The sequence below is a fragment of the Oncorhynchus masou genome, chromosome 6 (genome assembly GCF_036934945.1).
Source record: "Oncorhynchus masou masou isolate Uvic2021 chromosome 6, UVic_Omas_1.1, whole genome shotgun sequence".
NCBI classification, from domain to species: domain Eukaryota; kingdom Metazoa; phylum Chordata; class Actinopteri; order Salmoniformes; family Salmonidae; genus Oncorhynchus; species Oncorhynchus masou.
In genome coordinates this window covers 17695813-17707460 of record NC_088217.1, presented here as the reverse complement: position 1 = coordinate 17707460, position 11648 = coordinate 17695813, and the positions used below count along the sequence as shown (strand labels likewise).

The window sequence follows — 11648 nt, the reverse complement described above, 5'->3', positions numbered from 1 at the left end:
GTATGATGTTGACATGATCAGTCCAATCAAAGCTATGGTAGTTATAATGTGACTTGATGTCATTTTTTTGTGGCCTTCTTGGATGGGCACTTCTAATGTAACTCTATGGCAGCACCCAACAGGCTTGAATTGTCGAGCTCTCCCGGTAGATTTTGTGGTGACGTTGTGTCCCCATGAGTGACAGTATACTGAGACAATCACAGCGCAACTAGAGAACATTATCAACCTCTACTGTATTTTCTGCCGGCTGCCCCACCACCACAAAAAGCACTGATCTAGGCTGAAACACCTGCATTTTGGAGCTGCCTTACTCAAGAAAGCAAAAAACAGACCATGTTTGTATGCAGCTTTATTAACTCAATTGTTTTTTTTTACATTGTTTGCAAACTGATGTGACACATATCATTGCCAAAATAACATGCAAAACAGGCAACAAAAAACAAAAGGTGGGGCTCTGAGTATATTGTATATCTTAAATGTATGTCTACATTCAGATATACCCTTCCATTTCTTGTCTGGGACAGGGATGTAGTTTTGATGTGCCAATTTGTGGGGAAGTTCTCTGCATTTGAAGCTATTAAACCCAAGAAACTGGTGTGCGAGATTCTTAATATGTTTAATAAGCTCGGACTCCATGTTATCAGATCAATTGTGTTGTGTGCCTCTTTCGCACAGAAAAATATTTTTTTTTTTTGTGGATGTACCTCCTCGTGCAATTCTGTACATTTTTTCCATCTCTTGCTGCTGCTCAAATGAACTTCCCTTCCTTGGCTGCACTCTTAAAAACCTTAAGTGGGGCAAGACCCCTGCTTGTTTTACACTTGTATACACAGGGTATGAGGATATCTGCAACAATAAAAATGCACCATCTTGATTCCATATGGATGACACATTGCAAAAATAATATAAATATTATTCATAAACCGGACACTCTGTAAATCGCCATTTGGATGGGGTATGGTGGTCATTGGCTCAACTTACCCCAAGGCAAACATTTTGACCATCTTAGCCCACACAGCTACAAGGATGCACTTTCATGCTGGGTTTATTCCATGCAGCATAAAGAGAACCAAACTGATTTATAAAACAAATCTTAAAACTATCTGGTTTAGATACAAGAATCATGAAACCTATAAGACAAAATATTAATTTGACTTTGTGAAAAGTTTTTGGACCAGCTTGCTTACTACTTTATCCATGTGGGTTTCCATGTGGTTTCTAGACTCCATTAAATTATAATCTATTATACATTTTGTGTATGGTTTCCTAGAAAAAAAATGGGTGGCTCAACTTACTCCACTCTCCCGTACCGCTAGTAACAGACCAAAACAACTATGTCTCTACAACCATGAACAACATAAAATGTAAACAAGAAACATTTGGTATTAATACAGGATTAATAAAAACAAAAGTATGTAATCTTGCTAGGTTCTCTTTTGTACCAATGACCGTTCAAGAGCATACTGTTATGCGTGCCTTCGGTTGGCCTGACATCATCCTATAAGCCAGATGCACCGGCTCCGTGAGGTTCGCCTTAAAGGTGTACACGTGAGTCTTCCCACTGCACTGGCTGACGTTATAGAAGCTCAACCTCTGAGTCTTAAAACTCAGCGTAATCTCCAGTCTATGTACTGCCGGGGTTCTCTTCAATGGGACATCATGGCCCTGCTCAAAGGACCTGAGCAGGTTATCGAACCACATCAGGCACCAGGAGCCACGGCTACTCTCTAGGGCACTCGCTAACCCGCTGCGTGCTAGCGCCCCGCTGTAGCACACCCCTATGATCCAGGGAGAAGATCCGTCCAGCTCCACCTCCCAGCGATGCTCGCCTCCGTAGAAGCTCTGGGTGCTCAGCACCTGGAGGAAGTTGCTAAACCTTGTTGGCAGGGCCGGGTAGGGCTGCTTTTTGGTGCTGAAGGTCACCGTCTTCAAGTCCTCCGACAGCACCAAGCTGGGGTGGGCAGTGTCTAGGTCAAAGGTCACCTCTGAGGGGTTGAGGACATTGCGTAGGGAACGCTGGGCCGTCCCGAGTCCCTCCCTCAACTCTGCGCTCCTCCGTTCCAGCTCGTCGCAAGCTCGGCCTGGGTCAACTTTCGACTCAGGACAGGTGTTGTCGTGGTCCAGCTCCTCTAGAGGTTGCTGGGCCATCAGCTCCATGATGCGCGGTTGTGCCTCCTGAAGCCCCTCACTGAACACGCCACTGTCTTCCTCGGTCAGGAGGGATTTGGCTCGGAGCTGGGCATCCCTCAACTTCACTCGGATCTCGGAGACTTGGTGTACTCGGCTGCCTAGGCTCTCCTCGGTGGGGCGCAGTTCCTCTTCAATCAACTCTGTCATCCCAGTAACGTAGTTGATCGTCAGCTCAGTCATCTGCTCCAGCAGCTTGGCTGCCTTTCCTCTCAGAAGGGCATTGGCGGCCCGGACCTCGACCTCCCTCTCCTCCTCCCTCCTCAGCTGGTCCTCAGCCATCTGCAGCCTCACCGTCAACTCCGTTACATGAGACGCTAATAGAAGTTTAGACTTCTCCATCTTGGTCAGTTGATTTTTCAGAAAAGTAGGGGGCGCTGCAGCTGCATCTCCCAAGCCTGTGTGTTGTAACTCTTGTTGTTCTATGTCTAATAGACATTCAGAGGTCTTACCATCATTTCTCTGGTTCGGTGACAATACCCCCTGGTGGCAATCACCACCATCTGTGACAGATCTGACCTTTCCTGTTGTGGTGGCTTTATAGCTCTCGATGATGCTGCACATCTTGAAGTTCTTCACGAGGGCCTGGAGGCCCTGGTACTCAACCTGGCATTCGGGACAGTAGTGGTGGGCCGTGTCAGTGTCCATGTACTTCTCAAGGCAGGCTGAGCAGTAGACGTGGCCGCAGGGTAGGGACACAGGGTCGGAGAAGAGTTGCAGGCAGATAGGGCAGCTCAGGTCCAGCACGAGGGGTCCTTCAGTCTCAAACAGTGACATGCTGGCAGTGGCAGGCTCTAGAATGCACAATAAAAAAACACAAAATTAATGTAAATTCAGGTAGCTATATAGGTATATAGGGATTTCTTAATTTGAATTACATTATATGTAGTTCAATACAACTGAAGGAGACCTTAATGTATGAGTCAAGATCACTCCGAGTCATAATACAAGCCAAGATCTACCTGTGTACCTTTTACATTTGGGCTTTTCTAACAGACAATTTCTGTGTTCTGTTTGTGCTTTTCTAATAACCCATTTCTTGTGGTTATTGTTCATGCAACGCCTGGGAGAAATCCTCACTATAGTATCTGCAAATTCGCAGTACGCCCAGACCCTTTTTTGAGAACGATATCTCAGTTTCAATGTCTCAGCTTGGAGAGAAGAAGAGGTAGGTATTGGTCTGTCACATGCATGAACCAGTATTGGTCTGTCACATGAATGAACCAGTATTGGTCTGTCACATGAATGATAGCAAACATTAATGAGAATTAATTAGTTATGAATAAGCTAAATCGTGCAATTATTACTTTCTGTGTAAGTATATAAGAGAACTAACAGGACTGCCCCGTGAGAGCTCCTGATCGACATGTGTACTTGGTGCATTGAGTCAGTTGGAACCTCTCCAGTGTGCTGATAAAGAATGATTAATTTAAGATTGAGTGTCCCAGTGTAAGAATTTCATAACACTCCCTTTTTTTTTAATCATGGCTTTAAAAACGTAAGCCTATGCAACATTAACCAACTAAAAACAGTTCTGTAGCAATGAGGTTTGTGGAATAGGCTGTGGACCCAATACATTAGCACGGCATATTGGCTATGCTTGAATTGCCCTGCCAATGTTGTTCTTCTCTGACCATTTTGAAATTATATTTCAACATGCTAGGTATTTGATCACACTGGTAATAGATAATTTGTTGTATTACTTGTGAGGCACAGCTGAGTGAGCATAATCATTTCCAGATGTTTTTTACTGGACTGATGACCTGCATCTAATGGTCGGTCTGAGGGGAGGGAGGGCGTAGCGGTGAGGCTAACTCTCACTCATATCCCGCTGCTCGCTTTCCCTCTCTCCACTGAGCAAAGTGGACACCGTCTTCCAGCTGATGGTGAAACACAAGTCGTACTGCATTATTTCTGCCTCATGCACCAATTCATGTTGTTAATCCTATGACCAGAGAAAGTGAATATTCATTGATATTACAAAAGACAAGCCGCTAATAATAACAACGCAAGCTTATCGGAAAACTTTGCCATACTCACTCATTGCATCTGCAGTGCTGGTTGTAGTGTATGTAGTGAGAATGCACATTTTATGGCTTATAAAAGTGTTGAACGAAGTGTTGACAGTATTGAATAACAACTTAAACGTGAACTTTAAAAAAAACAGCAGCTTTGTGCTGTATTCGTTGAGTGTCTCTGTAGTCATGGTTTTAAAAGATTTGCATCGTCACAGTATCAACTTTGCGGTACAATGCTCAATTTTACAGTCTATGGCTCGAGGAAACTGTGCACACAGGGTGATCGAAGCTATCTGATTGGCCAGTGGTAGCACTATAGGTACACTTAACAATGTGAACACTTTGCCTTCCTGGCGCTAGCGCTGCTGAATCAAGTACACCTACTGCCAAAAGCGCAGAATTTTTAATAGAAATGTTGGGTTTTTTTACAGAAATGTTTGGTGATTGACTTGGAATGCTTTGGAGATCAGATCGACCAGTTGATCTCATCAGTTGGTGACCACTGCCTTTTAGGGACAGCTTGAAATTTACTGTGGGGGAGCTGGTCCAACTCAAGGTGTCAAAATCAAAAATGCAAACCCTCCCCCCCCAACATTCAAAATATTTTTGCATGACCCTCCCCTTGTACTGTAAAATAAACTGAACACTCCCCCCTCATATAATTAACTCAAAATAATGTTTACCACCACAAATAACAATAACATGGGTATTGACTTTGCCACTTCAGCATGCTTTTGTGGCATAGCCAATGCCACGCAGGGCTACGGGCCAGAAGGTTGAGGGTTCGCCAACCACCACAGACGAGCTCACTCTCTCTGCCTGTTTCATTACAATATAATCAGAGCTGGCTGCAGATAATGATCAGCTACGTTTGAAATTAGATTTTCAACATTTTGATGCCATATTTACAATTATATAAAATATCAAACTAATTTTCCACCAAAAACTTTGTGGCAATGTACCACACAACCAATCATTCAAAGCATACCGACTTCTGCGACATCAATATCATGGTTTGCATTTTCAACAACACAATAAATAGACTAATGTCAATCTCGACTAACAAAAAATACGTCCCTGCCTACCTTCGCGTGCCCAGTGTAGAAGGCTTGGCAATCCCCGAATGTCATTAAACTTTTTGCTGTTTTGTAATAGACGTCTCTTTCCATTCATCAATTCCCGCTGCACAGTTTGGATGGATTGATTTTATTTGTCAGTAAAATAAAATAAAACATATATAAAGAAAGATTTTTCAAAGTGCGCAATAAAGTCGGGAATTTGCCCCCCTCTTTTTGTCTGGTACCTTAGTCTTAAGATGTTTGGAGCTGCTGGTGAGCCATTATGTGCAGGCATAATCAAAGTGACACTGAACTAGCGCACTTGCCAGAGTCTTTATGGGGTCTACAGCTAGGTTTCCATCCAATTGGCAAAAGATTTATGGGAATATTCAAAATTTTTAATAAAGACAACATGCTATTTCAGAGTTTTCTATAGGAAAATTTGGAGGCAGACAACATGACAGAGAAGATTTTAATTTAATGGATATTTAAAAAAAAAAAAAAAACATTTTTCAGACACCCATATGCATTCAGATCCAACCTGGTGCAGCCAGCACCATTAATAAACAACGGATGTTGGAAATATGAGCCACGTGTCCTTAAAAACAGCCTATAACAAATTACAAAAATACTTTTCCCTATGTAGTATATGCAAAACCTTAAATCCTATTTTTTGCGGGCTACTTCATAAACAATAATTGTCCATCTCACAGTTCAGCTGTCAGAGATTTGAGCACTAACTGTTTCAGGGCACAGCATGCATAGGCCTATAGGCTTAGGCAGTGTCTAGACTTAACAGTTTTAGTATTCTGATCATAGAATTATGATCAAGGAATTCCAAATGAGACATGCATCTACACCTACATTTAAATGTGTCTACCATGTCTAATGTATCTGGATTCCCTTTTCCCGCACTATATTGAAATGCCAATATGCAATCTACAAAAAGTTGGAAAAGGCAAAATATGATAACACAACTGATGGCAGTAGCGAACTACTGTAGCTAACAAGAAAGCTAACGTCTGTAGCTCGCCAGCAACGCTAAAGAGATTGCAAAAGGGTTAGCATAACTCCTGCCAAACAAAAAAAAATGTTTTTTTTCTAAATATTAATCTAGCTGGCTAGCATTTGAGGCCAGCAAATACGTTCCTTGTGTATTTCCTCCAACGTTATAATGAAAAGATACCTCTCGGTCCCGAGACTTGTGGGAGGAGTGCTGATGACATCGGTCATTTTATGCGCTTTTCGGTAGCCTGATTGGGTCCAGACTGAGGAGAAATCTGCACACAACACATCCATGACCACCTCCTGAATTGGTCAGCCAGATCTGAACACAATCAGACCAAAAGTGACTTTTGTGCGTCTAGATGGGTCTTTTCAATGCAATTTTCGTATTCTGATAGCAGAAGTTGCACATAAGTGTCAAGTGTAGACATAACCTTAGGTGTCCACTGTAATACACACACACACACACACACACAGTACCAGTCAAAAGTTGACACACCTACGCCAGGGTTTTTATTTTTTTAGAATAACAGCGAAGACAATCTATTAAATAATGCATATGGAATCATGGAGTAAACAAAAAATGTGTTAAACAAATCAAAATATATTTTATGTTTGAGATACTTCAAAGTAGCCACCCTTTGCCTTGACAGCTTTGCACACTCGTGGCATTCTCTCAACCAGCTTCATGAGGTAGTCACCTGGAATGCATTTCAATTAACAGGTGTGCCTTGTTAAAAGTATATTTGTGGAATTTCTGTCCTTCCAAATGTGTTTGAGCCAATCAGTTGTGTTGTGACAAGGTAGAGTTGGTATACAAAATATAGCCTTATTTGGTTAAAAACCAAATCCATATTATGGCAAGAACAGCTCAAATAAGCAAAGAGAAACGACAGTCTGTCATTACTTGAAGACACGAAGGTCAGTCAATACAGAAAATGTTTGGGAAGAAGGAAAAGCAGCTAACAAGTTCTCAGCATATGTGGGAAATCCTTCAAGACTGTTGGAAAATAATTCCTCATGAAGCTGGTTGAGAGAATGCCAAGAGTGTGCAAAGCCGTCATCAAGGCAAATGGTGGCAACTTTGAAGAATCAAATATATTTTGTACACTTTTTTTGGTTACTACGTAATTCCATGTGTTATTTCATAGTTTTGATGTCTTCACTATTATTCTACAATGTAGAAAATAGTAAAAATAAAAGAAAAACCCTTGAATGAGTGGGTTTACAGAAGCTTAGGCCTAACCCCTGAGATAGAGATATGACGGGGGCATTCTACGACACAGACATACATTTCTTTAAGTCAGGATGGCTACTGCGTCTGCTATACATAAACTCAGCAACATAAAAAAAAAACATTTTCAGGACACTGTCTTTCAAAGATAATTAGTAAAAATCCAAATAATTTAACAGATCTTCATTGTTAATGGTTTGAACACTGTTTCCCATACTTGTTCAATGAACTGTAAACAATTAATGAACATGCACCTGTGGAACGGTCGTAAAGACACTAACAGCTTACAGACGGTAGGCAATTAAGGTCACAGTTATAAAAACTCAGGATACTAAAGAGGCCTTTCTACTGACTGAAAAATACCAAAAGAAAGATGCCCAGGGTCCCTGCTCATCTGTGTGAACGTGCCTTAGGCATGTTGCAAGGAGTCATGAGGACTGCAGATGTGGCCAGGGCAATAAATTGCAATGTCCATACTGTGAGATGCCTAAGACAGCGCTACAGGACAGACAGCTGATCGTCCTCACAGGGGCAGACCAGTGTAACAAACACCTGCACAGGATCGGTACATCTGAACATCAGCCTGCGGGACAGGTACAGGATGGCAGCAACAACTGCCCGAGTTACACCAGGAACCCACAATCCCTCCATCAGTGCTCAGACTGTCCGCAATATCCTGAAACAGTCTTCCTCGCGTCACGTTCAACTGTCGGAGACAATTGGAACACAATGGTCTGCCTTTATATCATAGGCCTGAATTATCTCAAGCTTAATAATAGCCACACCATACCAAACTGTCACAAGCATTTCTAAACTGTATTAGGGTAATATCAAAAAGTAAGTCAAGCTATTGTTTATAGGGAAAATACGAGCAGAAGAGCAACAGTAAACCAGGCAAAAAACACACAACCCCTCCCCTGTGCTCAATAAAACCCTCCCCAAAATAAAATCTCCCCCAGGAAATTTCGATCTGTCCCTTAAGAGTATGTTTGGATGGCCAAAACATGCAGTTACGTCTCTCGGGGTTGTAAACTGAGAAAACCTACACCCAGTAGAGGTTTAATCATTTGATTAATCCAGCTGACACCTCAAACAGCTACCATTTTTTTTTCACCTTTATTTAACCAGGTAGGCTAGTTGAGAACAAGTTCTCATTTGCAACTGCGACCTGGCCAAGATAAAGCATAGCAGTGTGAACAGACAACACCGTTACACATGGAGTAAACAATAAACAAGTCAATAACACAGTAGAAAAAAAGTGTCTATATACATTGTGTGCAAAAGGCCATCAAACAATAGTATTAAACCTAATTCCTCTTGTACAGTAGAGCAGGCCGTATTATAATCATGTGGATGTGTCAGGTACATTTATTTGACTTGATCTAGTCTAGAAATGAAACAAACCTTACCTGCATGCCCTGTGGCCCTTCTGAATGAGGTATATTAGTATATTAGTTCATAATTTACAAAGAAACTCAGACATCTGGAAATCTTAGAACACAATCCCAAATGTATACCGAATGACAAGGCTAAACTTAAGCAACATGTCAGAAATCTCCAAACTGTGGCCCTTATGAGCTCAATGTCGAATATGTCTACGACAGGAGAGGAGTCGCAGATAACTTTCGATTTCCTGGGAATTCCGTTTCTAATTCACGTAAACTCGCGGGATCAGGTGGCTTTGGAAGTTTCTATTCCCGGTGTCGCTGTAATACAAAACATGCAATTAACCATAACAAAAGTATCTTACCTAAAATCCTGCTTAGTAGGACACGATATTTTCAACGTGGAGACCTTGTCGTTGTTGGTATTGCATTAAAATTCGACTTTTTTTCCACGCGCATTCGGATAGGAACTGCACAGATCAGCACCTGTTCATCACCGCACAACTGGGGATGGTAATTTAGGTCAATAATAATAGTGAAGACAAACTAGAAACATGATAGTTGTCTTGAATTAGCCGTAGCCTACTTTCACCGTGACATCAAAAGTGCCTGTCCACGATGAAATGAATTATTAACCTACTTCCTGTTATGTTGCAAGTTACCTGGGCGTTCACTGTAATTACAGTCAATAAAATAAGGTGGAACAGTCCTATCCTGTAATATTAAAAAGGAATAGCAAACCCAGATTACAACATTTAATTTCGGTTCCCTTACCGTATAAACAGTCCATGCTTAGAAGTCCCTGAAACTGTTTTCACATGCTAACGTTTTAGCATTTGTGGCATAAATCCCATTATATCATTTTTTGGCCATCATATTCAAATTGCCAGAGAAACTAAACCAAAGCATGGCTTGCTGTCATAGGTGTTCCATAGACTGTTTAAACCTTCCGCATGCTTCGAGTTTAAACTCGGCAAGGCGAACGAGTGTGCTCGCCATAACCAGAATTAATCTCAGAACGCAAAAAAAGTAGAATTAATTTTGACATTTGTCAAGGAGATTTTACATCCAACTAAGATGTTTGATGCAGTATTTCAAGTGATTTTTTTTTATTTTTATAAAAACGATTTGTAAACACTTAATTGAAGAATCCCTACTGTTAACCAATCACCTACGTAGGGGCATAGACTTCGGCTACTGACTTTGGCTTGCCTCAAGACATTTTTGTCTGTGCACTATCAGCCGAAATAACCCTTGCCGAAAACCAAAACAAACAAAAAAGTCATAAAATGCTGTTGCCAGATAATTGAATGTTCATTTCTCTTCCAGTTTAAATAAATAATTTGGCAGTACATCCAATCAGCCTCACAAATGCAAACCATATGTATGGCATCGTGTGGGCAAGCGGTTTGCGGATGTGAACAGAGTGCCCCATGGTGGCGGTGGGGTTATGGTATGGGCAGGTATAACCTACAGACAACACAATTTCATTTTGATGGCAATTTGAATGCACATACCACGACAAGGTCCTGGGCCCATCGTCATGCCATTCATCCGCCTCTATCACTTCATGTTTGAACAAGATAATGCACGGACCAATGTCACAAGGATCTGTCCAGAATTCCTGAAAGCTGAACATGTCTCAGTTCTTCATTGGCCTGCATACTCACCAGACATGTCACCCATTGAGTATATTTGGGATGCTCTGGATCAACGTGTACTAGGCGAGGTCAGTACAGGTGCATCAAAGCTGGGACCGAGAGACTGAAAAACAGCTTCTATCTCAAGGCCATCAGACTGTTAAACAGCCACCACTAACATTGAGTGGCTGCTGCCAACACACTGACTCAACTCCAGCCACTTTAATAATGGGAATTGATGGGAAATGTAAATATATCACTAGCCACTTTTAACAATGCTACCTTATATAATGTTACTTACCCTACATTATTCATCTCATATGCATACGTATATACTATACTCTATATCATCGACTGCATCCTTATGTAATACATGTATCACTAGCCACTTTAACTATGCCACTTTGTTTACATACTCATCTCATATGTATATACTGTACTCGATACCATCTACTGTATCTTGCCTATGCTGCTCTGTACCATCACTCATTCATATATCCTTATGTACATATTCTTTATCCCCTTACACTGTGTATAAGACACTAGTTTAGGAATTGTTAGTTAGATTACTTGTTGGTTATTACTGCATTGTCGGAACTAGAAGCACAAGCATTTCGCTACACTCGCATTAACATCTGCTAGCCATGTGTATGTGACAAATAAAATATGATTTGATTTACTACAGCATGTTCCAGTTCCTGCCCATATCCAGAAACTTCACACAGCCATTGAAGAGGAGTGGGACAACAGGCCACAGTCAACAGTATGATCAACTCTATGCAAAGAAAATGTGTTGCACTGCATGAGGCAAATGGTGGTCACACGGACTGGTTTTCTAATCCACACCCCTACCTTTTTTTAAAGGAATCTGTAACCAACAGATGCATATCTGTATTCCCAGTCATGTGAAATTCATAGATTAGAGCCAAATGCATTTATTTAAATTGACTGATTTCCTTATATGAACTGTAACTGAGTAAAATCTTTGAAATTGTTGCATATTGCTTTTATACTGCCAAATTTACTAAAACATTGGAGGTGGCTTAAGGTAGAGAAATTAACATTAAACTATCTGGCAACAGCTATTGTGGACATCCGTGCAGTCCGCATGCTAATTGTGC

General features: G+C 41.3%; 1 protein-coding gene across 3 annotated transcripts; it reads right to left on the bottom strand.

Moving 5' to 3' along the window:
• Window positions 1-332: 332 nt before the first annotated feature.
• On the bottom strand, window positions 333-9827 carry trim107 (tripartite motif containing 107). Of its 3 annotated transcripts, none has more exons than XM_064967692.1 (2): window positions 9662-9827; window positions 333-2981 (listed from the first exon to the last, which is right to left on the bottom strand). In XM_064967692.1, exons 1-2 carry the CDS (start codon window positions 9675-9677, stop codon window positions 1453-1455), a joined length of 1545 nt encoding a protein of 514 aa, XP_064823764.1. In that variant the 5' UTR covers window positions 9678-9827; the 3' UTR covers window positions 333-1452. The 3 variants fall into 3 exon arrangements, with proteins under 3 accessions (XP_064823764.1, XP_064823765.1, XP_064823766.1); XM_064967693.1 differs by lacking the exon at window positions 9662-9827 and adding an exon at window positions 9253-9497; XM_064967694.1 differs by lacking the exon at window positions 9662-9827 and adding an exon at window positions 8912-9183.
• Between the last annotated feature and the right edge of the window lie 1821 nt (window positions 9828-11648).